At 50.9% G+C, this 26,739-nt stretch overlaps 1 protein-coding gene across 2 annotated transcripts in view; it reads right to left on the reverse strand.

Annotated features, from left to right (window-relative positions):
- GALNT18 (polypeptide N-acetylgalactosaminyltransferase 18) overlaps positions 1-26,739 on the reverse strand; it is a 361,106-nt gene that overhangs the window by 185,357 nt on the left and 149,010 nt on the right. For both annotated transcript variants that reach the window (XM_082844858.1, XM_082844857.1), the window contains exon 2: positions 9,539-9,731. In XM_082844858.1, the coding sequence (XP_082700984.1) occupies positions 9,539-9,731 (193 nt within the window). The remainder of the gene's footprint in view (positions 1-9,538; positions 9,732-26,739) is intronic.

The following is a 26,739-nucleotide window of genomic DNA, read 5'->3' on the forward strand; positions in this document are numbered from 1 at the left end:
TCTTTCTGGTGGGCAGGTCCACGTCTGGTGGTGTGTTTTGGGGTGTCTGTAGACTTATTATGATTTTGGGCAGCCTCTCTGCTAATGGGTGGGGTTGTGTTCCTGTCTTGCTAGTTGTTTGGCATAGGATGTCCAGCACTGTAGCTTGCTGGTCGTTGAGTGAAGCTGGGTGCTGGCGTTGAGATGGAGATCTCTCGGAGATTTTTGCTGTTTGATATTATGTGCAGCTGGGAGGCCTCTTGTGGACCAGTGTCCTGAAGTTGGCTCTCCCACCTCAGAGGCACAGCACTGAGTCCTGGCTGCAGCACCAAGAGCCTTTCATCCACAGGGCTCCTTAATTTGGGATGATTCGTTGTCTATTCAGGTATTCCACAGATGCAGGGTATATCAAGTTGATTGTGGAGCTTTAATCCGCTGCTTCTGAGGCTGCTGGAAGAGATTTCCCTTTCTCTTCTTTGTTCTCACAGCTCCCAGGGGCTCAGCTTTGGATTTGGCCCCGCCTGTGCGTGTAGGTCGCCGGAGGGCGTCTGTTCTTTGCTCAGACAGGACGGGGTTAAAGGAGCCGCTGATTCGGAGGCTCTGGCTCACCCAGGCCGGGGGGTAGGGAGGGTCACGGAGTGCAGGGCGGGCCTGCAGCGGCAGAGGCCGGCGTGACGCTGCAGCCTGAGGCGCGCCGTGCGCTCTCCCGGGGGAGCCGTCCCCGGATCCCGGGACCCCGGCAGCGGCGGGCTGCACAGGCTCCCCGGAAGGGCGTGTGGCTAGTGACCTGCGCTCGCACACAGGCCTCCTGGCGGCGGCAGCAGCGGCCTTAGCGTCCCATGTCCGTCTCTGGGCTCCGCACTCTTAGCCGCGGCTCGCGCCCGTCTCCGGAGCTCTCCCAAGCAGCGTTCCCAATCCCCCCTCCTCGTGCACCAGGAAACAAAGAGGGACGTAAAAGTCTCTTGCCTCTTCGGCAGGTCCAGACCCCTCCCCAGACTCTCTCCCGGCCAGCCGCGGCGCACCAACGCCCTGCAGGCTGTGTTCACGCCGCCAACCTCAGTCCTCTCTTGCCTCCCCATTTTAAGGCATTAATACAGCTCAAGATTACATCATCTTTAAGAACAACTATGTGACACTACTGGCCCATAAAATGTTTAATTAACTAAGATTCAGAAGCATTTTCCCAGATTGCTCCAGTTAAGAAGTATTTCTCTCTATGTTTGTGTAGTCAGCATTTTTGTTTGTTTGTTTTTTGCGGTACGCGGGCCTCTCACCGTTGTGGCCTCTCCCGTTGCGGAGCACAGGCTCCGGACGCGCAGGCTCAGTGGCCATGGCTCACGGGCCCAGCCGCTCCGCGGCACGTGGGATCTTCCCGGACCGGGGCACGAACCCGCGTCCCCTGCATCGGCAGGCGGACTCTCAACCACTGCGCCACCAGGGAAGCCCTAGTCAGCATTTTTGATGTAACAGCAGAACCGTTACCCAGGGTGTTGGTTTTACCCGCTTTGTCCTGAGGCTGCCCTCATGGAAGTCTCATCTTTCAAAGACTTCTGGGTCATCTCCACAGAGCCAAAATCCCAAACTAGAAAAGCTCCCCTAGGCAGGGCGGGGCACGGGGCCTGAGTAGTGTCCTGGAGACACAGACACAGGTAAAAATACTGGCTCTGCAACATACCACTGGTGGGAGCTTGACCAAGTTTCTTAACCTTGTAAATATTCAGTATTCTCCTATATAAAATGGAAATCATAATAACTACCCCAGAGAGACGAGAGGATAAAGTTAAAGGACAACATAGACATTAAGCATTTTGCACAGTGCCTGCCACGTTAAGTGAGCAAGTGGTGGCTCTTGGTGTAAATCCTTAGCCCCAGCGTAGGAATCCCGACATGAGCCAGCAACCATGTCCCAGCTCCTCACCTGAAACCACCCCTCTTCCCTGCCAGGACCAGATATATAACTTGTGGGGCTCAGTGCAAAAGGAAAATATGGTGGCCCCTGTTGAAAAATTATTAAGAATTTTAGCACAGCAACAGCAGATCATTAAACCAAGCGCAGAGCCCTTCTAGCCTTCTCAGGGGCCCACTGTATAGTGTCCTGATACTAATACTGCCGCTGTAAACAAGTCCCGCAAACCTGGTGACTTCAAATAACACACATCTGTTATCTTCTGGTTCTGGAGGCCGGAAGTCTGACAAAGGTCTCACTGGGCTAAAATCAAAGTATCAGCAGAACTGCACTCCTTTCTGTAGGTTCTAGGTGATAATCTGTTAGATACTGTTCTTGCCTTTTTCAGTATCTAAAGGCTGCCCACATTCATGGCTCTTTTCCATCTTCAAAGCCAGCAATGGCTGGTTGAGTCCTTCTCACACAGCCATCTCTCTGGCGTATTCTTCCACTTTCAAGTGCCCTGTGACTGCATTGGGTCGAACCAGATAATTCAGGATGATCTCCTTATTTTAGTCAGCTGATTAGCAACCTTAATTCCACCTGCAACCTTAATTCTCCTTTGCCCTGTAACATACCATATTCACAGGTTCCAAAGATTAGGACGTGAACACCCTTGGGAGGCCATTATCCTGCCTCCCATACACACTCATGAAGACAGCACTGTTGACCCCCAAAGTTCAGAGATCTCAGATGTCTGTCTAGAGGTTGCACCATGAAGACCTCATGGCCCTCCGATCCACACACACAAACCTGGTGACCATCCTCATAGTGGTGGCAGCAAACACCCACAGCCACCTTGAATGGACCCTAACCTGCTCCTAGGGGGACCCAGAGCCCAGGCTCCAGGCTGCATTCTTTCTCTTCTATAATCTCATCCTGCTTCTTTCCACTTGGATGTTCACACAGGGTCTCTCCAGCTCAGGACCCAGGGATCCTTTGTGGGTGGGTATGTGTGGATCTGCCCCAGTTGCTCCTACCTAGGGCTGCAGAAAATAGTCCAATCCCCTTTACCAGCCCCTTGTGCCTCAAGCCCCAGGCCTTAACCTACCAGTCAACCCAAGAGCCAGTCCACCCTCACTCCTGGGAGGGATGTGGAGCTCAGGGGATGCTGGTGAGAAAGGCAACGTCATTACTGATGGCTCAGGGGCCTCTGAGGATCTGCCAGCAAGAGGCAGGAAGCAATACCTGCTGGAGGCTCCGACCTGAGCTACCTTAGAGGTAGGCCATAGAGTTGCCATGGCGATGTGACAGCCCTGAAGCCGGAGCCCACGAGCCCCTCCTGTTCCTACCCATACCCAATGCCCACTAGATCAAGGGCTCATCCCTTATATCCCCTGGCCCCTGTATGGAAATAATACCCACTGCCTGCAGGAAAGAATGAGGCAGGCACCGGCTGCTGTGGAGCTGGTGAGTACCAATATGCTAACTACCCCACCCGCCATCACTGGGGTGGGAGGCCCACCCTTACCTTCCTGTCCTGATCTGGCAAGCTTGCTTTAGCCCTCCACGATCCTCCTTCCCCACAATCACAACCCATTTTCTCAGTGACCTCCCTAAAGATGCCGCCTCCATCCTCCCTCTCCATCCCACAGGCAAAGGACTTCCTTGATCTCTTTCTCACACCATAACTTTTCAAAAAGTTGACGCTTAATTTATATGCAGTGAAATGCACAGATCTTAAGTGTGTAGTTCGATGCGTTTTGACAAATATATATACCTATGTAGTCCACACCCCAATCAAGACTTGTCTTCCCCTTCTTCTCTTTTTGCCTCTGGGAGATTATTTTGGAGGCTACAGATAAGAAGGGGCAGGTGGGACACTGGGAGGCAGGAGGAGGGACATAGAGAAAGCCATGGGGATGTTTGGAGCTTGTAGCTGGGGACATGAGGGATGGAGTAAAGTCCAGCCAGACTGAGATGCAGACTTTCTCCCCTTCGATCCTGAGGCCCCTGTGTCTTTCACCCCAGGAAGCAAGAAGGCAAACCCCTGTCCAGATCTGGCAAAGGCCTCACGTGGGGTGAAGTCTAGGAGGCTCACCAGAAGAGGCAACCACTGTCCTGTCTCCCCTGGGTCTTCCCACCTGGATGGCCAAGGGGCCTGCTCTGTTCTTATTAATATAATGCAGGAAGAATGAATGGCACTTTGACTTCCCCAAAAGCCAAGTGTCCTGGTGCCCGGAGGAAATACGTCCTCTGTCTGCATGGATCAAAGACCCCAGATGAGGCTAATGAAACTGTGGCATTTCCAGTTCCCATGTCCTTCTGAGGCAGGAGATAGATGGGCCTCAGGCTGAGCAGCTGGAGTTTGTTCCCTGGGGACAGATACTCCAAAACAGCCAGAGGGAGAGAGGAGCTGAGTCCCGCCCAGATAAAAGGTAGAGACCACATATGTCTCACTCTTGAGGTCAAGGAGACCTTCCCGACTACACATGCGCAGAAAAGATCCTTGAAGGTCAAGAAGGGAGTGATGTCAACCCATCCATAGGCTTCTTCGCCAGAATCCATCTTGGCTAAGAGATGGGTGCGTGCACACGGGACGACCCTCATGTAAACCAAATAAGGACTCAGAACCAGGCAAAGCAAGATCACTGCCAAAGGAAACCCAGAAGAAATGCCCCATATAAGTGAGTCAAACTACCACGAGGGTGCTACTCTCTGAGTTCACCCGTGTATGCCTATTCACACGTACTCTTTTTTCCTCCCAATAAACACTTTACTTGTTTCACTACTTTCCGTCTCTTTGTAGAAATTTATTTCTACAAAGCTGATGGGCCAGAGCCTTGTCACTGGCCACTGGTCCCTGGTGGTCTAATGGCTAGGGTCCAGCGCTCTCACTGCCACGGTCTAACTTCAGCCTCTGGTTGGAGAACCGAAATCCTGCTTCAAGTCAAGGCCACCTGAGATGACTTCCATCTCCAGGGGAGAGTGGCCAACACTGGTAAAGGGAGGCTCCTTGCAGACGTCAACCTCCAAGTGCTGCTTCCCTGAGCAGAGGCCCCAGGAGGACAGGGCTTCTGTGGGTGTCAAGTGCAGTCCCTGACTTACTAGAAACCTGCATGGATGACTCCTTCCCAAGGAGGCAGGAGATCCTCTGCAAATTTTCTGATCACTTGCCTTCTGATCCCATCACCTTTCACTCTGGATCCCACTACAGTATAAGCTCCTTGAGGTTTCTCTGTCTGACGCTTTACTGGGTACCTGGCACACACTTGGTGCTCAATAAATATTTATTGGATGAATAAACTAATGAAGCCTACCTAGCAACCAGTTGGATGGATTTTTTTCCTTCTAGTTTCCTCTTGTCCTGTGTATAAGGCGCTGAGCACACTTTGGCCCTCTCTCAGCCAGATGACAAGGTGGTCAGATTACCAAGAAAGGAGATAAAATAAGGGCCCAGCCAGAGGTGATGGAAGGGAGGGTAGGGAAGAATTTGGGACACCCACTTTCTGGTCCAGGAATGAAGCCAATGAGCATAGCATCAGGGTTAGAACTTGGCAAAGTCAAGAATACAAAGAGCAGGGCTTCCCTGGTGGCGCAGTGGTTGAGAGTCTGCCTGCCGATGCAGGGGACACAGGTTCGTGCCCCGGTCCGGGAGGATCCCGCATGCCGCGGAGCAGCTGGGCCCGTGAGCCATGGCCGCTGGGCCTGCGCGTCCGGAGCCTGTGCTCCGCAGCGGGAGAGGCCACAGTGGTGAGAGGCCCGCACATGGCAAAAAAAAGAAAAGAAAAGAATAGTGCAGAATCCAAGGATGCCTCCAGGGGCAGAAATCCCCAAGGGCAAACAGGAGGTAAAAGGAGGAAAGGCACAAGAGCTGAGACTGAAGCAAGGTACACCTGGTGTGATTCTTCTAGAGACTGTCCTTAGCATGAGGCTTCCTCTCCAGATGCTCCCTGTACCCCTACCCACCTTGCTCTAAATCCCAACATTTGCCATAGCTGAGGTTTCACTCTATGCCTTGATAACAGCTTTGAGGTTCACTAAAACAATTCTTCCACTTCCTGAACCAGATAAGCCAATCAGCTCCATGCTGTACATTGTTAAAGCAGGCCCCATCCCCAGTAGAATGACACAAACGGACACCTCAAGACAGTGAAAAACAGTGACGGTTACAAGCACAAATTCTATTGCCAGACTGCCTGAGTTCAAATCCCAGTTCTGCCACTAGTGACCTTGGGCAGATTACATAATCTCTCTGCGCCTCAGTTTCCTCTTGTGTAAAATGGAGACTAATAATAATACTATAAAATAGTAAGAAATACGTATATTGATCTCTGCCCCCAGTTCCTGACAATATTTATTATTAGTCTTAGACTAATTATACTGTGAAATAGTAAGAAATACATATATTGATCTCTGCCTCCAGTTCCTGACAATATTTATTTAGTCTTTGACCCATAGCCCCTAAATCCTTTGTAATTTACTGAGTGAAAGGAGTGTCTGACACAGAGGTCCCAAATCCTTTAGAATTTCCTGGGTGATCGGAGTATCTCTTTTTTTCTAAAAACAGATAACTTTTTACTGAATTATAGTTCATTTACAATGTTGTGTTAGTTTCAGGTATACAGTAAAGTGATTCAAGTATACATATATGTATATATCTATTCTTTTTCAGATTCTTTTCCATTATAGGTTACTATAAGATATTGAATATAGTTCCCTGTGCTATACAGTAGGCCCTTGTTGTTTATCTATTTTATATATAGTAGTGTGTGTCTGTTAATCCTAAACTCCTAATTTATCCCTCCCCCCTCTTTCCCCTTTGCTAACCATACGTTTGTTTTCTATGTCTGTGAACCTATTTCTGTTTTATAAATAACTTCATTTGTTGTTTTTTTAGATTTCACATACAAGTGATACCATATGATATCTGTCTTTCTCTGACTTATTTCACTTAGTATGATAATCTCTAGGTCCATCCATGTTGCTTCAAATGGCATTACTTCATTCATATGTATATGTGTGTGTAGAGATATATATATACACACCACATCTTCTTTATCCATTCATCTGTCGATGGACATTTAGATTGCTTCCATCACTTGACTACCGTAAACAGTGCTGCTATGAACATCAGGATGCATGTATCTTTTTGAATTAGAGTTTTCATCTTTTCCACATGCATGCCCAGGAGTGGGACTGCTGGGTCATATGGTAGTTCTATTTTTAGTTTTTTAAGGAACCTCCATACTGTTCTCCATAGTGGCTGCACCAATTTACATTCCCAACAGTAGTGTAGGAGGGTTCCCTTTTCTCCACACCCTCTCCAGCATTTATTATTTGTAGACTTTTTTTTTTTTTTTTTTTGCGGTACATGGGCCTCTCACTGTTGTGGCCTCTCCCGTTGTGGAGCACAGGCTCCGGACGCACAGGCTCAGCAGCCATGGCTCACGGGTCCAGCCGCTCCGCGGCATGTGGGATCTTCCCGGACCGGGGCACGAACCCGTGTCCTCTGCACCGGCAGGCGGACTCTCAATCACTGCGCCACCAGGGAAGCCCTATTTGTAGACTTTTTGATGATGGCCATTCTGACTGGTGTGAGGTGCTACCTCATTATAGTTTTGATTTGCATTTCTCTAATAATTAGCTATGTTGAGCATCTATCCTGTGCCTGTTGGCCATCTGTATGTCTTCTTCAGAGAAATGTCTATTTAGGTCTTCTACCCAGGTAGGAGTATCTTTTGATCTAATGAGGAAGATTCTTGGCAGGCTCCCGAATGAGGGCTGGTCACCAGAAAGACCAAGCCATGATTAGAAATTTGGAACTTTCAGTCCTACCCACCCCCCCCATTCTCTGGAGAGAGGGGAGAGGCTGGAAAATGAGTTAATAATCAATCATGCCTACATAATGATGCCTCCATAAAAATCCTGAAAATATGGAATTCAGAGAGCATCCAGGTTGGTGAGCACATCCACATATTGGGAGGGTGATGAACCCCCAACTCCACAGGGACAGAAGCTCCTGAGCTCGGGACACTTCCAGACCTCACCCTATGTCTCTCTTCATGCGGCTCTCTTCCCATGGAGCCCCTCACAGGGTGAAAGTCACATACCTTGCAACAGTTAACAGAGCCCTTCTCTGCAATTCTTAACCTGGGCTGTGCATGGCAATCACCTGAGAACTCTAAACAACATGGGCACTGAGTTCCACCTCTGGAAACTCTTGCCCAATTGGTCTAGGGTAGAGCCTGGTATCAGGATTATTTTAAAACTCCCAGAGGAGTTGAATGTGTAGCCAAGTTTGAGAACTACCAACCCCCGACCCCGACTTGATCTGCTTCCTGTTACCCCTGTGATCTCATCTCCAACTACTGCCTTCTAGTTTGCTCTGTTCCAGCCACAGGGACCTCCTTCCTTTTCTTCAAACATGCCAGGCACATGTTGACCTCAGGAACTTTGCACATGCTGGTCCCTCTGTCCAGAAAGTTTCTTCCCTGAGTATCCACATGGCTCACTTCCTCATCTCCTCTAGGTCTTTGCTCAAATGTCACCTTCTTAGTGAGGCCTTCTCTGACCATCTCATTAAAAATTCAACCCCTCCTCCTATTCCAGGCTGTTCCAATCTCCCTCTTCCACCTTACATTTCCCCACAGTACTTACTACTGCATTTCCCCACAGTACTTGCTACATAGGTGACTTTGCTTTGTTTATTATCTGTCCTCACCTAACTAGAATAGAACACAAGCTCCCTGAGGGTAAGGATTCCTGTCTGTTTCGTTCACTGCTCTATCTCTGGGTCTAGACTATTCTGGCACATAGTAAGTGCTCAATAAATACCCTTTAAATGAACAAATACTCTTCTCTCCCCTTGTAGATCCTCAGCTGCTCTTTCATCTCTAGAGCCCAGCCAAGTTCTCCTGGGCCAAGAAAAACCACACCCAACTAAATGGCATACATCAGGTACTCAATAAATGTCTATGCAACTGAACTGAACTCTCCTTCCCAAAGAATATAGCCCCCAAGCCCAGCAGCAAGATCTTTCCTGAAAACTCCAGATATAAGCTCACTGTGGTTTGCAGCTTTTAAGAAAATTTTTAAAATAAGGGGCAAGTGGGGAAAAGAAGGTGTTGGTGGGGAGCTCACAAAAGTTAGAGATTTTCTCAGCTACAGTACATGCCCACATTTTTAATAATTAGGAGTAATAAAAATTCTAACTGAACCTTAAAGGAACATCTTCTGTAACGAAGAGAGAAGTCAAGACAGACTTCTCTGTTGGGTGTAATGACTTGTTAGCCTCAGAAGATGGATGTACTTTAAAAAACTAATTTACAGAAAAAAGTAATTGTTCATAAAAATGCAATTGATTGGGCTAAAATGACTTATTAACAGGAATGCCAGATGATTCTCGTTCCCTTAAGGATTAAATTAGGTTATTAATCCTTCAAATTTCTAATGGAAGAAAGCCTTCCCCCTGCTTAGCAGATGGAGAAACTGAGGCTGGGGGAGTGGGGAGAGAGTGACTTGCCTGATGCAGGCCAAGTGGGCAGACCCTGGCTGAAGCCGGGAAGAGACCCAGGAGTCCAGACACCAAGTCCTAGCTCTGTCCCCAGCACTGTGGTGACCCCACCCCCCCACCTGCAGGTCAACAAGGGCCCGGCCACTGACTCTGCTCACCCACTGGGTCTGAGGTCAGGCAGGGGCCGGTCGAGGGGTAGGCGGTCACTGAGGTAGGCATTGTAGCCGTAGTACTGGAACTGCTTCAGGGCCACACGCCGGCCTTCGGGGCTGAGCTCCTGGCCCCAGTGTGCAAACAGAGAGGAGTCTGTGAAGGGCTCAGCCTCTGCCTCCTCAGGTTTGGCGGGGGCCTCTGGAGAAAGAAGGGATAAGGAGACAGTGGGTCAGAGCGCACCCCTGCATATGCCATGACAACCCCTTTCCCTTCCTCACCATTGCCTTGGGTAAAGCAATCTTAGGCCCAACTTTAGGGGTGGGAGAAGGGAGACTAGAGTCTTCATGCTTCCGCAAACTCATTTATCCATCCATACATCCATTCACCCACCCAACAACCCCTAGCGCAACGGATATAGAAATATACCCAACAGGGTCTGCTGGGAAGCCGATGGGCGTGATCCTGACGCCCCACGGCTTTAAGTTAGAACCTTCTCCTTTCCCAGTCTTCCTTCTCATCAGAGATGCCGGTCCCAGCCCGCGAATGGGCCTTCTGCTTCCCTTTCCCCAGATCGTACCCCCATTCCCTGCCAGCTCTGAACCTGTCCCATATCCAGGTCCCCGAGCTGGGCATCTGCTCCCCTGCCCAGTTCTTGCCAGTCCACCTCTGTCTCCACTGTCTGGTCCTGCTGTGAGTTTCCTGGTCCCACCATACGACATTCACCTGGCTGCAAGGACCCTCGGCCAGACTGCCTCCTGCTGCCTCAGGCTCTGCTCACCAGGACAGGGAATCGTTGGCACAGGGGACAGCCATACCATCCCCAAACCTCCACGCACTCTGGGCACTGCTCATTGGACCCCTGGTAGACTTTGTGGGGGGCAGTGCTCACACCAGGTCAAGAAGAGCTCATCGTTTTCCTGGAAGCTTCCAAGAAAAATGGAAGAGGCATTATTACCTATAAGAGCAGAGGCTTGGATTCAAATAAATCCCTGCTCCACCATCCACTGGCTACACGACCACAAGCAAACACTCAACCTCTTGACGCCTTGATTTCCCCACCTGTAATGTGGGAATAATAATACCCACCCACCACCCCCAAGATCTGTGAGGATTACATACAATCATGTATATAAAACACTTGTCTCAGAATAAGTGCACAACAAATGGTAATGAGGGTTGCTATAGCAAGAGGAGCCTGGAGGGTCATTTAAGTCCTTCTTTTATGGCGATAATGGGTAGGTCTTGCCAGGACATAGGCCGACAGGTCAAGACTATGGAATTCGTTCCCAGGGACGGGTAGTCAGGCCCACCATTCAAGGTCAGCAATCAGAAAAACTGGATAGAGATGCCAAGGTCACTGGACGGCACCTTCCATGCTCATAAACATGATGTAAGAGACAGAGTCAGGAGCCTGGAATGAGACAGGGACCAGGAGGAAGCAGAAGGGGGGTTATAGGAACAGGAGAGGCAGGCTTGGCACACTTGCCAAAGTCCCCTCAGCTGTCTGTATGGAGCCAGTAGGTGCATGCACACCTATGCCAGGTAACTTAAAGGTACAGGCCGAGACAGGCCAGGGGTTAGGGTTCCATGGTCTTCAAGGTTGGAGAGCTCAGAGCTGCAGACCACTTCCTCTTACCACCACTTCCTCCTGACGGACTCTTGGAAGAGCCAGTCTGGGAAGCAGAGGAGGCCTAGGAGTAAGAGGGGGACCCTTCCAGCACCTAGGAAGGGGTGCTTCAGGGGGAGGAAGCCCCATCACTGGAGGTGCACAGAGGGTGTCATGGACAGAATGGAGCTGTTGTAGCTCCCTGCAAATTAGAGAGGCGAAGATTCTGAAAGCAGAGCGAGCACGCCGATGCCAGAGACCTCAGTCAGAGAGATGCCAAAACTTCTGTAAATGGACCTGGGACTCGCAGGCGCTGGATGAAAATGTGTATGCCCCTCTCCTCTTCGGGGGCCATGTCCTTGGGACATACCCCAGACTGGAGATCCATGTAACTCCTGAGATAACTATCACGGCTAGCACTTGCTGAGTTTACCATGAGTCAGGCTCTGCTATAAGCATTTTTCACATATCGACTCTACTCACCCTACCAGGTGGGAAGTGCTACTGTCTCCATTTTACCGATAATGAAGGTGAGGCACAGAGAGGATGGGAAACTCGCCCCGGTTCACTCAGAAGGAAGTGCAGTAGCTGAGGTGCAATCTCAGGATGTCTGTCCCCCGAGGCAGGAGTCCTAACCATGAAGCCGCACTGCCTCTACAGAGCAAAGGGCTGGATAGAGGTGAATTCCAAAGACAAACGTGACCTATCATCTCAGTTACCAATTTTCCTTAAAGATACAGAAGGAAACTCAGATATGTTAAACATATTAGGACGTAGTAAAGAGTAAAATGCAAACTACATGTGCATTTCTATGACAAAGCAAGAGCTTTTAGGACTGTGGTGCTACTCAAGGCTCCTTCCTAGAACTCAGGCTGCCTTTGGCCCCCCAACTAGGTATGCTTGAAGGGTAACACGGGGCGCATCTGACCTTGAAGGTCCTTGTTATCTCTCAAAAGATGGATGACTCACTCATTTGGAATGGGGGGTAGTAATAATCTAAATCAGTGAATCAACCGAATCATATAATATTTAACAGAAATGGAGCTTTACTGCTCGCACATACCTATGGATATTACCAAGTAAAATGAGATCAGTTAATGAAAAAATTATAATTCACAATTAGGCCAGTGTTTCATAAAAATGGATTATAAACAAGTCCTGGGTTCCACCACATGCTCCTGCCTTTTTACTCAGTATGGGTACAAATGACAACAAACTTGAGAGCAGTGGGTCCTGAATAATGAGTCAGGGGCGTGACAGTGGGAAGAGGTATATTTGTTGAATTTCTGCCTGAGCGAAGCACGGTGCTAGCTGATGTCCTTACCCAAGGTTATCTCTGTCATGCTCACAGGTGTGGACTCCATGAGAACAGGACGACCTCTGTCTTGTTCCCTGCTGTATCTTTGGCTCCCAGCACAGTAAGTGGCTCTTACAAGGGGCTCAGCATCATTTTAAAACAAATCAGTTAATAAGTACCCCATAGTGGTTAGTTATTAGACAAGAGGAAACCAAAGATGAAGATGTTAAATGACTAATCTGAGGTCACCCAGTTTGTCAAGGGCATTGAAGCTTTCCTCTGCATCAGGGGTGGGAAACTATGGTCTGAGGGCCAAATCTGGCCCACCATCTGTTATGTAAATAAAGCTTTATTGGAACACGTCACATTCACTTGCTTACGTGTTAGCTATAGCTGCTTTAGAGCTTACAAAGGCAGACCGGGTATGACAGAGACCATATGGCTTGCAAAGTGGAAAATATATACTTTCTGGCCCTTTAAGAAAAAGTATACTGACCCCCTGCTCTACACCTTACATGTGACATCTCTTAGGTAAGGAGGCTTTGCCTCTGCTAATCCATTCATTTTGTTTCCTTACGAGCACTGGCTGTAGAGACAGAATCCATACTCCAGCTCGACCATTTGCCAGTTTAGTCTAGCTTATCTGCACTTTGGTTCCTCATCTGGAAAGTGGAATGGATACTAAAAGTGCCTTCTTCATAGGCTATTGGAGTGTATTCAATGAGCTGGTCCATGTAAGGAGCTTAGCACAGTGCCTGGCACATAATAAATGTTAGCTCGGTGGGCATCAGCGGCTAAGGACCCACACAGACTCACAGCCCACCGGGGTGCTCTTCCACTGACACTTCTTGAGTTCAGATTAAAAACAGGAATGGTCTTGCCCTGAGGCCCCAGCTCTGGAAGATGCTGCTGCTGTGTAGCCCCCAGATGAAGGGTTTCCATGTCTACAAAGAGTGGCCTCCCCTTAACCAGTCCTAGACCCAACTCCCCTCACTCTCCACTAAGAAAGCAGACCTACAAGGAGGACCATGTCTGACGTAGTTGGAGCTGTAAAGAGGCCCCAGGCAAGAGCCTTGGCTGGGTCCTCTGCAGGGGGCCAGGGGAGTCTGGACACATCTGATGAGGGGCCAGACCCACGGATGTCTCTCATCCAGGGATGAGACCCGCCCCCCCCCACCCCGCCCCCAGGAGCAGATGCAGGCTGTGGCCCCTGCTGGGGTTCAGTCCTACTCGGCCATGCCTGACCAACTGAGGGGGTGACCAGAGAGAGGTGTCTATGCAGGGGGCTGAGGGCGCCCAAGGGAAGAGGTCATTCATGGCACAGATGAAGCAGGGCACAGTGAACTCAGTCCAGCGGCTGAGCCAGTGTTTGGAGGATCCTTAGAACAGCACAGGGGCTGTGGTCCCAGCCCATTCTTCACCCAGCCCTAGTGCTTGTCTGCGTCCTAGGGAGAAGAGGCTGAGAGGGAACAGTGAAGGGTCATTTCACCAGACAGCCACACACGGGGCTCAAGCGGCACCTGTGTAATGCCCAGGCAGGGGAGCTATTCCTCTGCCTTCCCTGACTCACCACGAACAACCACATGGTGTGAGCAGGAAGGGAGCCAGTGGGGCCTGAGGAAACCCATCAGCTGGAGAGACGCTGCCATGCTATGCCCCTCTCTGCTCGGGACTTCCCATGGCCAACTGTCTCTCTCAGCCTCTGGACAGGTGGCTCTACAGAGCAGAAACTGGAGAACAAGAACCAGAGCTGTCAGGGCCCCAGCAGGCCTGGGACGGCCTGTGGATGGGGAAGGAAGAACAACAGTGCAGACTGTAAGTCTGAAAGGCCCTGGATTGGCCATGTGATTTGGAAATAGTTTATGATCCTACAAGCACGTATGCCAAAAGTGCCACCTACTAACCATCACCAAAGGTACTGTCCCAAGTGGCACTCAAAAATGAGGTCCACTGAGGAGGGGACTACAGACTAATCTTGGGTGTTTGCTGCAAAACCTTTGCCCCTGGAGCTGATCCCCTGTACCCCAATTCCATTGCACTGGCCCTGCCAGCTGGTGAGGCCAGGCCATCGCAGTGGCCCTGTGATATAGGTTCTATCATTCCCATCATAGATGAGAGGAAACTGCAGGTCAGAGATATAAAAGAACTTGACGTTGAAACCATACTCCTGACGGCAGCCCCGCCTCCATGTCATGGGCGAGATACACTGTCTGGCTTGAGGACTGGAGAAACTTCAGGTCCCGGGAGGCTGCTCAGTTGGCCTGCACTGGTTCACAGCAGTTGTTAAACCACTGAGATACCTTCACAGCGCTGGTAAACAGCTGCTTCCCAGAGTCCCTCCGGGTGGCCCTCTAACCCCAGCTGCTCTGGCCCTTTTCTTGGAATGATCCAGATCTTTCCACCAGCCAGCAACTGAAAGGTGTATGCCCGGCCCGCCCAGGAGCCCCGTTCATGCACATTGGTTAGCGTCTGTGTCTGGCTGGATAAGTACAATTTGACCATTACTTGCTCGAGCCCTTCCTCGGAGGCCCCTGTGAGAAAGAATTATGGGTTTCTGGAGACCTTTCACTCAGCTCATCCGTTCCCCATGTGAGTGCCTGGGCGTCACTGTGCATGACCTGTTTTCCAGAAAGTTCTGCCAGTGATCACAGAGGGCATCCAGGACATGCCACAATATGGTCTCAGAGATACGCCCGCAGTGCTTGACATGCAGCCCACCAACGAGAGCAGAGAATTACCGATTCAGGTCCTGACAGCTTCCATGCTAATTCACGGAGACAGGAGGGAAGTGGGGCAGGAAAGGAGCTTGCGAAGCTTCGAGCAAGTAACACACCCAAGGCCGCAGGGCTGAGCACCGAGCCCAGGCTCACCAGGCAGGCACGATGAGCACGTCTGGAGACGCAGCCAAGCCTGTGAGGCTCCCGAAGCCGCTGTGCTGAAAGCAGGAGGAGTACCTGCATGCGCGCAGCTGTTTCAGAGAGCAGCCCGCACGGGGGCTCGCCCAGCTGCTTTTGCTCCAGCGTCTGGGCAGTGCTGAGACTGCACGATGGAGTGGAAAGAAAATGGGTTTGGGAGTGAAACAGACATTGCGACGCTGCCCAGTCCCACCCACTTCTGACCACCTGTCCTCTCTAGGACCACGTTCCTGGAGATCCCCATCTTTTGAAGCTGGGCCATTTCGTCAGCTCCGGTCATGCACTTCAGTGGAAACTCTGAGGTGCTGGTGGCCTTTCTGGAGGAGCTGCAGGAGAGGCTGTAGCTCAGATCTCTCCCAAAGCAAAAACCCAGCACCTGGCTCTGCCCTTGGACTTTAGGATGAATCCTAAAATAGCAACAGAAGGGGTTCCATTGCATGAGTGTCGCTGGAGGTCAAAGTGATTTGGGGCTGGACAGCAGGACTGGCCAAGCTCTACCGAGGGGACAGACAGAGCCACCTAGGACGTGGCTCACATGGCTGAGGACCCTTAGCCCTCTGCCCACGCTGGACTGTGTGCTCATTGGAAGTGGCAGCTCTGCTTCTGGTCCCTGTGTATGGGCGCCTTTAGGACTGTTACCCCAGGAGAGCAGTGGAGCCCTCTTGTTTCTTATGGTTTTTCTCGGTTTCCTATATGCCCCTCTTTCAGGCAGAGCTAAGAAGGCTTTGAGGGTGGCTGGGGAGGGGGGCCTCACTCTGCCCTGCAGCCAGTGCTAATCTGGTTTCTGAAGCTTTGGTGTTTGGTGGTGAGATCCAGAGCCCAGGAGCAGGGAGGTGGGAGGAAGCAGGACAGCCAGGCCGGTGTCCCAGGTAACTGCCTGCCATGTGCACCGGGGCCTTAGGTCTAAGTTCATCCGGGGGACAGGCACAGACGGTCCTGTCTCCTGGTCCGCCTCCAGGAGTGTCCTGGGGACCTCCTCTCACCCCACAACTGGGTCTGCTCTTCATTGTTTCTGGACAAGCTCCACAGCCCAGCCCTGCAAGTCTCCATTTCCTTTACTGTGAGACAGGAACAGACTGCCAGGCTGCTGGGGAGAGCCACTGTGAGTCAGCTTTTGGAAGGATGAAGGCTAAGCATTAAATAATGGAGCCAGCAGTGCTGAATATTCCAGATAAGAATTCATAAAGGCTGTTGCCTTTCCTTCCATTCCTTTTATTTTTTTTAACAGCTTTATTGGGGTGCAATTTACATACCATAAAATTCGCCCTTTTCAAAAGTACAATTCAATGATTTTTAGAAAAGTTTTCTTCCGTTCTTGAGATGTCTTGTTGCATGCTTTATTTGGGGTTAAAAAGAAAAGGGCTAATTGAATACCCGAAATGTACGTTTGTATCACCTGCCTGCTGGCTTCCCGCTGATGATAAGGGACCACTGTTCTCACTAAAGAGCCTGATGCCTGGGCCCCGCCAGCCCTAGAAGCCCGGGCAGCCGCGTCTGCAGAGCATCAAAGCCAGTTCATCGGAGCAGTGCTCGTGAGGCAGGATTCACACCACCACACAGGGGGTGGTTCACCCCAGCACAACAGCGGCTGGTCTCTGCTTGCCGTCGGTCGGCCGTGCCACTTCCACGGCCCGGGATGTGTGTCCACCTCCTTTCTCTTCCATCAGACCCCGGTCCAAAGTGGGGCCCCTCGGCCTGTCCCAGCCAGAGTGAGGCACCGAGAGCCTGTGGGAAGCAGGTGGTCCTGAGAGGCAGGAGGCCTCAGTCGACCCTCACCTCCAACCCTGGGCAAAACCCCGTTTCCCAGTCTGTGAGAGAGACCCAGTGTTTGTGTTCCATTAGAGAGAAAAAGGAGGACTTGAGCACATCACCGTGATGCTTTTCTTATACCTCAAAAAGCAAGACATTACGCATCCCCTTGTACTTGGGCTCCTAAGGGGAAATTTTCAGATGTTTTATGTGCTAAGAGCCCTACTAGTGAAGAAGCGAAGTATTCCGTTGAGTTGAGGGTCTTCCCCCCTCTCCACTTCTAGGCGTGCATTAGGACACGAGCTGAAGGTCTTTTGCCAGCAGTCCCTACAATTAGGCTTTCTCTTCCCGAAAGAGAAAACTAAGAGAACTGCTAAGAGAAAGAAGTAGGATCTGGCAGGAAAGGGCTTGGAGATAATCGGAAGAAACGAGCTCTGACAGACAGCCTCAGGTCCCACGCCATTCAAATCCTCTGCATAACAACTTCATTCATCTTGGCAAAGACAAATCCGGAAGACCTTCCTCTGGCACCTGAAGAGCACCGCGGGGAAAGAAAAGCAGCTTCCTCAGAATGCCTCCCTACCAGGCAGGGTCAGGCCTGCACGGCGAAGGGCAGCCTCCTGCAGGTGGTCTAAAGTCAGCTCTGCCCTTGACCGGCTATGTGACCTTTGTCAACCTCTCTGAACCTCAGCTGGCTCATCTATTTGATGAGGATAATAATACTTCCCACTCACCGCAAAGATTAGGTGAGTTGGTGGCATCAGTAAAGTGCTTAGCAAACTGTCAGGCTCCTGGTAAGTGGAGTAGTTCCCTGTTGCTGCCGTAACAAGTGACCACAAATTTAGTGACTGAAAACACAAGTTTATTATCTTGCAGTTCCGGAGGTCAAGGGTCTGACAGGGTCTCTCAGAGATAAAATCAAGGTATTGGCAGGTCTGTGTTCCTTTCTGGATGTTCTAGAGGAGAACTCTTGAATCCTCCTTTCCGGCTTCTAGAGGCCACCTGCTTTCCTTGGCCCATGACCCTCTTACTTCACGGTCAGTGCCAACAACAGTGGGTTAAGTCCTTCTCGTGTGGCATCCATCTGACCTCTTCTGATCTCCTCTGCCACTTTTAAGGACCCCATGATGACAACGGGCCCACCTGGGTAATCCTGAACGCTCTCCCTGTTTTAAGGTCAACGGATTAACACCCATGATTCCATCTGCAACCTTAACTCCCCATTGCTATGTCAGGAAACGTATTCACAGGTTCCAGAGATTAGTATGTACAGATCTTTGTGAGGGGCACATTATTCTGCCTAGCCCAGTACGCGTTCCATCATTGTGGGGTTTGCTATTTATAAAGGCGAGATTCTAATACTCTGCTCTCAGGGTTGGAACCTAAGAGGCAAAGGAAAAACAGCTCACGTTTGTCGAGAGCTGACCATTCCCCAGCTCTCAGCACAGTGGCTCTCTCCTCCCTGACACTGCACTGGGACTGCACGAGGGGATACACCCAGGCAATCAGGGCAGGGCTGCCAGCCAGGTTCTACAAAGGAGCAGGTGCACACGAGGACAGCGGGCGGCCGTGAGCTGTGGAGGGGTCTCGTCCATGATCTTGAAGCCACCTTGGCCCTGCGTCCCTCATACACCAGCTACTGAACAACGCACGAGAGCCTGGACGGAGTGAGGCAGGTACTGCAGCAATCACCCTCCTGCCTCTCTGCTTCTTTCGCAGCAGCTCTGACTGAACTGTCCCCGTCTCACCGCTGGCCCTGCCTCTGCTGCTGTGCTTTGAATTGGTGTTGGCAGTTGGTTGCCCAAAACTCTGGCTTTCCAAACTCCCTAAAGCTGCAGTTCTATTGTCTTGGGGGGGTTTCTCATCTGAGAATCTGAAAAATTACCCACTGGCACATACATAAAACAATCTGCATTCAATTTCATGGGAGTCATGAGAAGCAGTATGATATACCGCAGAGATGGGCAAACCTTTTCTGTAAAGGACGAGCAGTGAATATTTTAGGTTTGCAGGTCTCAGGGTCTTGGTTACAACTACTCAACTCTGCCATATCTCTGGAAAGCAGCCATAGATGATATGTAAATGAGTGGGGGTGGCTTTGTTCCAAGAAGAGTATTTCTACAGCAGGCAGCAGGTCAGATTTGGCCCCTGGGCTGCAGTTTTCTGAACTCTGGTGTAGGGGTAGCACACACTGTGGCTCCTGGCTACTGCATCTACTAGATGGCCAGGTCATAACTGCTCTGTGCCTCAGTTTCCTCACTAGTAAATAGGAAAACAATACCTGCCTTGTTGGGTAGTAGAGAGGAACGGAGGAGTGAACCTGTGTCCACTCAGAACAGTGCCGGGCACCTTGTAAGCTGGGTGAAAGTGTTAGCTAGGATCTGCCTGCTGGTCAACAGCACCTCCCTCCAGGACACTGGCTCTGAATCAGCTCTCTGCCTCGTTCCATGACAGCCCACTCTGATTGCCCAGGTACTGGCCTCATGGGACACAACGCTAGCCCACCTAATCCAGCCCCAGCCTGAAAGGACAAATGTAGTTACGATCCTGAATGTTCAAGTCACTGAGAACAGGACCCTGGGCGTGGCTGGGACAGAGGACAGAGGAGTCAGGCACCCTGGCAGGGGCTGGCAAGGATGAGAAAAGGCTAGGACTCAGGAAGGGCGGCAGGTCCTAGCAAGAAACTAGAGAAGGAGTCAGGGGTCTAAGGAGAAGCACAGTCATTCCATTCTGGGCTGACATGGCAGGCAAGGAACAGGCATTCGTCCGACTCCGTGAGCTCACTCCAGATACTCTGTGATGGCCTCTCACAGCCAGACACATCTCACACCTGCTCCCTTGCCAGCCTGGGACTACTGTGCCCTCTCCCCACTGCACAGGGTGGGTTCTGGGCCTGGGTGTGGCTAAGCTCACAGCTGAGACAGCTGGGCAGGTAGGGAAAGCCAGAGCTCAGCGTGTGCACACACACACTCATGGAAACGGAAATGGACTTGATTAGAAATTATGCAGAATGAAAGCTGCTAGTAAAGGTCCAAGTTTTTATGCTCTGAGCCAACTACATAAAGAACATGTGAAAAAGTCATTTTAGGGAGTGACAAATGTACGTACCTCCGGAACCAGGATTTATAGGTGCCATTATGTGCTACTTTAAAGCAACCCTTTAAACCTAGATTTCTGCCTAGGAGATATATAATGAACTCTGAAGCACAAACCATCTTTTTTTTTTCCTGAGAGCTGTCAGCCTGGAGCTGAGCACCCGGACTTCTAAATATACACTTCACCATTCACACATAAAACACTGTTTCCACACATCAATTTCTTGGAACGAACTAGCTAGTGACCCTGTTGATGTTAAAGTGGCATGCTTCTCCGGGCACAGATGCACAGATGGGAACAGCTGGGCTCGACAGTGAGAAAGAAATGTAGTCCTTTGCAGCACGGCAGCCGGCATCCCAGACCAACTTCAGACGCCTGCAACAGCTGCGGCTCTTAGGTGCCGGGACAGGCTACAGGAGAGTCCTTGCTTTGGGAAATCTACAGCCTGAGGTCAGCTGGGAAGAGTGTGTCCCTTCCTCTGTACTATTACTCTACCCTTTTCCCTCCAGTCTCAGCCTCTCCAGGGAAGCCTGCCGGTTTCCAGTGTCTTTCTTCTGGTCTTAAAGGGACAGCCACGTGCTGTCTTGCAGTGGCTCCCAAACGCTAACAGGCATCAGACTTACCCAGAGGGCTTGTTCAATCAAGGATCATGCTGGGCCCCCCTCCCAGAGTTTCTGATTCAGCAGGAGGTCTAGGGTGAGGCCTGAGAATGTGCATTTCTAACAAATTCCCCAGGGGATGCTGAGGCTACTGGAGGGGCCTCACTCTGAGAAGCAGGCTGTAGAGGTGACTGGAATCACCGGCCTCCTTCTAGCCCTGGCTCTGCAGCTCATTCACTCTGTGAACAGGCAAGTCGCTTCCTCTCTTCAGGCCTCAGTTTTCTTCTGGGTAAACGTAAGAGGGTGGGATGAAATGCTCTATAACAGCGGTCCCCAACCTTTTTGGCACCAGGGACCAGTTTCGTGGAAGACAATTTTTCCACGGACAGTGGAGGGGGTGGGGAGGTGTTGGTTCAGGAGGTAACATAAGCGATGGGGAGCGATGGGGGGCAGCAAATGAAGCTTCACTCGCTGGACCACCCGCCACTCCCCTCCTGCTGTACGGCCCGGTTCCTAACAGGCAGCGGACCGCTACCGGTCCGCAGCCCAGGGGTTGGGGACCCCTGCTCTATAAGACCCTTTCATGTTCTCAAATGTGATTCTAAGGTGGTTCAGCTCATACAGGAACTGGTGGTTTCCACTTAGGAACAAAATGTTCAATGGTACCCTTAAGCCTCTAGTTCAAATTTTTTATTTTTTAAATAAACAAACCAAGGTCCAGAGAGGTTAAATGACTCGCCCGAGGTCACACAGCTCGGTAGCTGCTGATTCTTGGACCAGAAAAGTAGACCAAGCCCCTGAATGCCCTCATTCCCTGCTCAGTGCATTCTCCACCACCCATGAGGATTTCTGCAAAGCAGCTCTGGGGACAGACAACCTGCTTGATCGCCAAGTCTTTCCAGTACCTCTGAGGAAGCCAAACCCCAGAGCCCGAGCCTTGGACAAACCAGCAAATCCTCCCTCAGACACACCTCACCAAGACTGGTGCCCGGGTCTAGATCGGCAGAGGCACCTGCAACCTATATGTCAGGCTGGCAGGGAGGTGAGAGGTGCTCTGCAGGTGTGGAGGGAGAGGATATTAATCCCCAGATCCCAGGACTATTAACCAGGCTCCCAGAGGAGAGCAGAGTTCCTGTTTTGCTCAGTTATCACCAGCTGTATGCTCACACACACATAGTCACAGCAGCCCACAAAGGCTTGTCCGGAAAGCAGATTCCTCTAGTCCCAAGAGGCTGCTCACCGCATGGAGGCAGACCGTTAAAAAGGTGTCATTTCAAAGATGAGAGAAGAACACTCGTAAAAACGCCACTCTGGTTCAACAGCCACATCTGAATCTTTAAGTGCGGTTTACAGTGGAGAAGGGAGTAGTCGCAGCCAGGGCCTGGGGCGGGGGGTCTGCTCACAGGCTCCCAGGTACCTGGGCCGTGGGCACCCCAGGGCCAAGCACCGCCACTCCCAGGAGCTGTTGGCTCCCTGGACATCTTTTCATTGCTGTCCTCGGTCGTAAATCTCCCAGCCCAGGCAGCCACGGCTGCATTTCAGTGAGGGAAAGTGGATTTGTCCTTCGAGAAAAGTTAACAAACAGGCCCTCCCAACCCCAGGCTCCTGCAGGACCAGGAAAGGCTTTGAATCCACGTCAAAGAAGCCATCAAAGGAAACAGGCCATTTCAAACAAAATCCATTTCTCGAGCATGACGGTAAAAATATTTATCACATGAAAGACGTGAAAACCCTTATGATGCCTTAACGCTCTGTATTATGGATGCAGCATGTGTCCAGCGGAATGTGTGCAAAAAAACCGTCATGCCTGTGACTTTGAAAGAGGGAAAAATTAGTCCTTTCCATGTGGCAAATTCTTAATTTACCAACCCAGTCGTGCTGCATGGTCACCTGAGGCAAAGGAAGGAGGTGGGCCCGGCGTTCAGCCAGACAAAATAAGCAAGGGCTTCAGACAAAGAAAGTCTACATGTCCGGGACACGGTGAATAGGGGGTCCCACACTTATCTATCTCTGTCAGCCAGGGCCCTTGAAAAGCATCCACCCTCACGCCTCATGTACAAGGTCAGACAAGGCCACTTCAGCGTGTCTCAGGATTACCCACAGGGTCTGAACTTTCTTCAGGCACCTCCATAATCATGAGCATTTGCTGTTCAAATGGATTTTCAAAGTGCATGATAAAGCCTGTTCCTACTCCAGGAAAGGATCACGAGGGGGCAAGACAGACTTCCTGGGAGGCCCGAGTTTCTCAGGCTCAGATCTGAGGATGAAAGCTCTGCTCAGAGACCTTAGGGCACTGAGGTTCTACCTCTATGCCATACCTCAAGGTTGGTGGGTGACCAGAGAGGGCACTGGGATGCACAGCCTCTCATGGATCCACGAGCATGTCCTTCTCTTCGGGAAGGAGATGCACCCAGTTCTAATGCCCTTTCCTCCGGATGGGTGGCTTAGAAGGAAGCTCCCTTGTGGGCCCTGGCACACTGAAAAAGACACATGGGCTTGCCCTACCTTTCTGGGTACCCACAGAGAGGTGGAAATTAAACCCTATGCATTTGGAATTATAAATCAAAGTTAATTCACGTACTCAACAAATTGCATCGAGATGCAGCTGTGCAGAGGTAGCCTAGTCTGGAAGTGAAGTATCAGACCTCTGAGACACACTGCTGGAGTCTGGAACTTGGCTTCACTCCTCGCTAGCTGTGTGACATGGCACAAGTCACTTAACCTCTCTGTGCCTCAGTTTTCTAATGTGGAAAAATGGGGATAATCATAATACCGCTTCCTTGTGGGGACTGAATAAATTAATGTGGGGCTCTCACATTCTATGCGCTGTATAATCACTGGTAATTGTTGCTGTAGCTATGGGCAGGTACTATGCTGGCTGCTGGGATAGAATTATGAGCAAACAGTGCGGAGTTTATGAAGTGGTTACTCATTGCTTTCTCATCTTCCTCACCAGAGTCAGGTCCGCAGAGTCACTTAGAACACAAGCCTCCTCCATCCTCCCTAACAGGACGAGAGGACACAGAGCCCGCTGGTACCCTGGGGTGGGGTGCCTTGGGATGCCTGAGGAAGGCCGGCCTCGGCTTTCTGCTCCTCACCCCATTCCTGCTAAGGTCAGGAGAGGAAGGGAAGTCGGGGAAGCCACACGGGAGTGGGGGAGACCAGTGCCACTGTGTGAGGCCCTCTGTATCAAGACGGATCTGCCTGGCTGGGAAGTTGGGTGGGAGGTGGTGACTTTTCCTCCTGGGTCAGTCTGTCACACTGCAGACTTGGGCTTGGACATGGGGGTTCCAACCCTATGGGGCTGCCTGCAGGAAACCCCAAGGATTCCTCATAGCATGCGTGCTGATCTCTCCAGGTCGCCCTCTGCTCATGACCCAGTGGGATGGCACCTTCGCAGTAAAAACCAAGGCAGTCTGGAGGGTGAGGCTGAGAGGTAGAGCTTGGGCAGGGTCCTGAGGGTGGCCTCTATGAACCAGAGACACCTGGAGGTGACAAGCTCCTCCATTGTTGGGGATCACGAAGGGAAGGTCCCCAGACCCCTCACACACCCACACCACTCGCCTTTTACAAGACACACCACAGTTAGCATCCTAGACCACGGACTTGGGCAAGGTCAGCCCCATGTGAACCTCCTCTCCTCCTGCCAGGCCCCAGGAGGAGGAATGGAATTGATGGACAGCGCGTGGGCTGTCTTGTGGGGAGGGGCTCACCCTGCCCAGATGTCCTGCCCCCTGAGCCCTTGTCTCCCTGCATACCTCACCAGTACACTGCCGAGCACGGCGGGTCAGAAAGTTCCCGGATGCAGACATGAGGCAAAGTCAGAGCCCAAAGGCCCCAGCAGGAACCATTCATCCAGACCAGTGCTCTGGGCCTTTTTTTGATTATAACCTACAGTAAGAACTACATTTATGTCTAGTACACGCATGCAAACATACATAAGGGAAACCACAATTTACAAAACAGTCTTTAGCCTTACCATATATGACTAACTCTGGAATATTCTATTTTATGCTACAATATTTGTTAAGAACGAACGCTGGTTGTGACCTAGGAAACTGATTCTATGACCTACTACTGGGTTGTGACCAGCATTTTGCAAAACAATGATCCAGAGCAATGGATTGCTACCTTTTATAAATCAACGCCTCCTTTTCATAAATGTTAAAAATCCCTACCCTCCTTTCATATTCTCTGAAATTTGAAAATAAATTAACTATCACAACTGAAAACAAATAAAAATAACAGCATTTTGGAATCCACTTCTTCAAAGTATGCATGCCACCTAACCCTACTTTCCAAAGACTTTGATATGGACCACCCCATAGGAGAGAAGATGCCCCCCCCAGATGAAAATAACCTAGTTAAGAGTGGTTTTCAAGAGCTTCTATGGAGCCCCCCTTGGGGAAAATGGACCCTGTGTTGGGGGAAGGGGAGGGCTGAGGTCCCTCTTTCCCCCTCTACCGTAGCTGCTTTGACTGAGTCTGTTTGTATGTTAGGGTTTTGTATAGGAAACCCTTTAAAGAAAGGGTCATTGGCTAAAGAAAATGGTTTGAACCCCAGGGGCTAGTGAGTTCCTCTGTCTCATTTCCCTGGGGAGAGAAAGAGGCCAAGTCATTCATTCCATCAGAAAGATTCAGGGACTTGCTGAAGATGACACAGAGAGGCAAGGTTAGAGCAGAAGTGAGAGGGAGACAGGACAGAAGGTGAGACCTGGTCTATGGCCACACCACCCTGAACGTGCTCCAGCTCATCTAATCTTGGAAGTGGGACCTGGGCACGGTATTCTTAGGTCTTCAAACAGTTTCAAAAAGACCCAATGATAAGGACATGCACAACGAAGGGACCCAATTCCTTGGCTTTGAGTTCGATTTCTAGAAGACTCAGCATGGAAAAATACTAAGTCAGAAGCCCTGCTTAACAGCTACGTGTGGCTTTGATAAATAAACGTGGGAAAATGAATTGATCATCTCTGAACAGGGGCAGTGTGTCTGGAGGAGAGCATCTTCTTAACCTAGGGTCCAGGAGGAGGGAACCTCTTGATGAAGAGAAGATAGAAGAGGGGGTGTGCATGTGCTCAGAGAGGGAGGACGGCGGGGGGAGGTGAAGAGGGTTCTGCTGGCTTTTCCACTAATACACAGAAGCCGACGCCAGGTGTCAAGCTCATGGCTCTGCGGCATCCACTACATCGGCTGCTGCTGCCCCAGGCTAAGTCACCCACCATTTGATAATCAGAACACCCCCAGGACTGGCTGGTTCCAGCTGCAGCTGTTACCCTCTGCTCCTTCAGAGGGGCTTTTCTGACCCAGAGCCAGGAGAGGCAACGTGATAGAGGCTCTTCTCTGGACTCCAGCAAAATCCTCTGAACACAGCAGATGCTGCCATGCCTATTTGATGGCCGTCCAGAGGCATCAAAGGGAGCCACTCGGTGTTCTGGAGTGAGCCCAGGTCCAGGCCATATATGTCTCTTGAGGGTTGGAATCAGCCCAGAAGACACACTCATGCACCCACAGAGCACAGACAGGCACTGTCCCTGAGGCTGTGGCTTACCCGAGTTCCCAACCCTGACTGCACATCAGTGCTAACTGGGGAACAAAACAACAACAAAACTACGAATGCCCAGGCCTACACCAGACTGACCGATTCAAAATCTCTGTAGGTAGGGTCCAGGCATCTTTTTTGTTTCTTTCTTTTTTTTTTTTTTTTTTTGTGGTACGCGGGCCTCTCACGGCTGTGGCCTCTCCGGTTGCGGAGCACAGGCTCTGGACGCGCAGGCTCAGGGGCCATGGCTCACGGGCCCAGCCGCGCCGCGGCATGTGGGATCCTCCCGGACCGGGGCACGAACCCGTGTCCCCTGCATCAGCAGGCGGACTCTCAACCACTGCACCACCAGGAAAGCCCTGTTTCATTTTTTAACCTCTCCAGGTGATTCCAATACACAGCC

The sequence above is a fragment of the Leucopleurus acutus genome (assembly GCF_964270905.1).
Source record: "Leucopleurus acutus genome assembly, chromosome: 8".
In the NCBI taxonomy this organism is placed as follows: domain Eukaryota; kingdom Metazoa; phylum Chordata; class Mammalia; order Artiodactyla; family Delphinidae; genus Leucopleurus; species Leucopleurus acutus.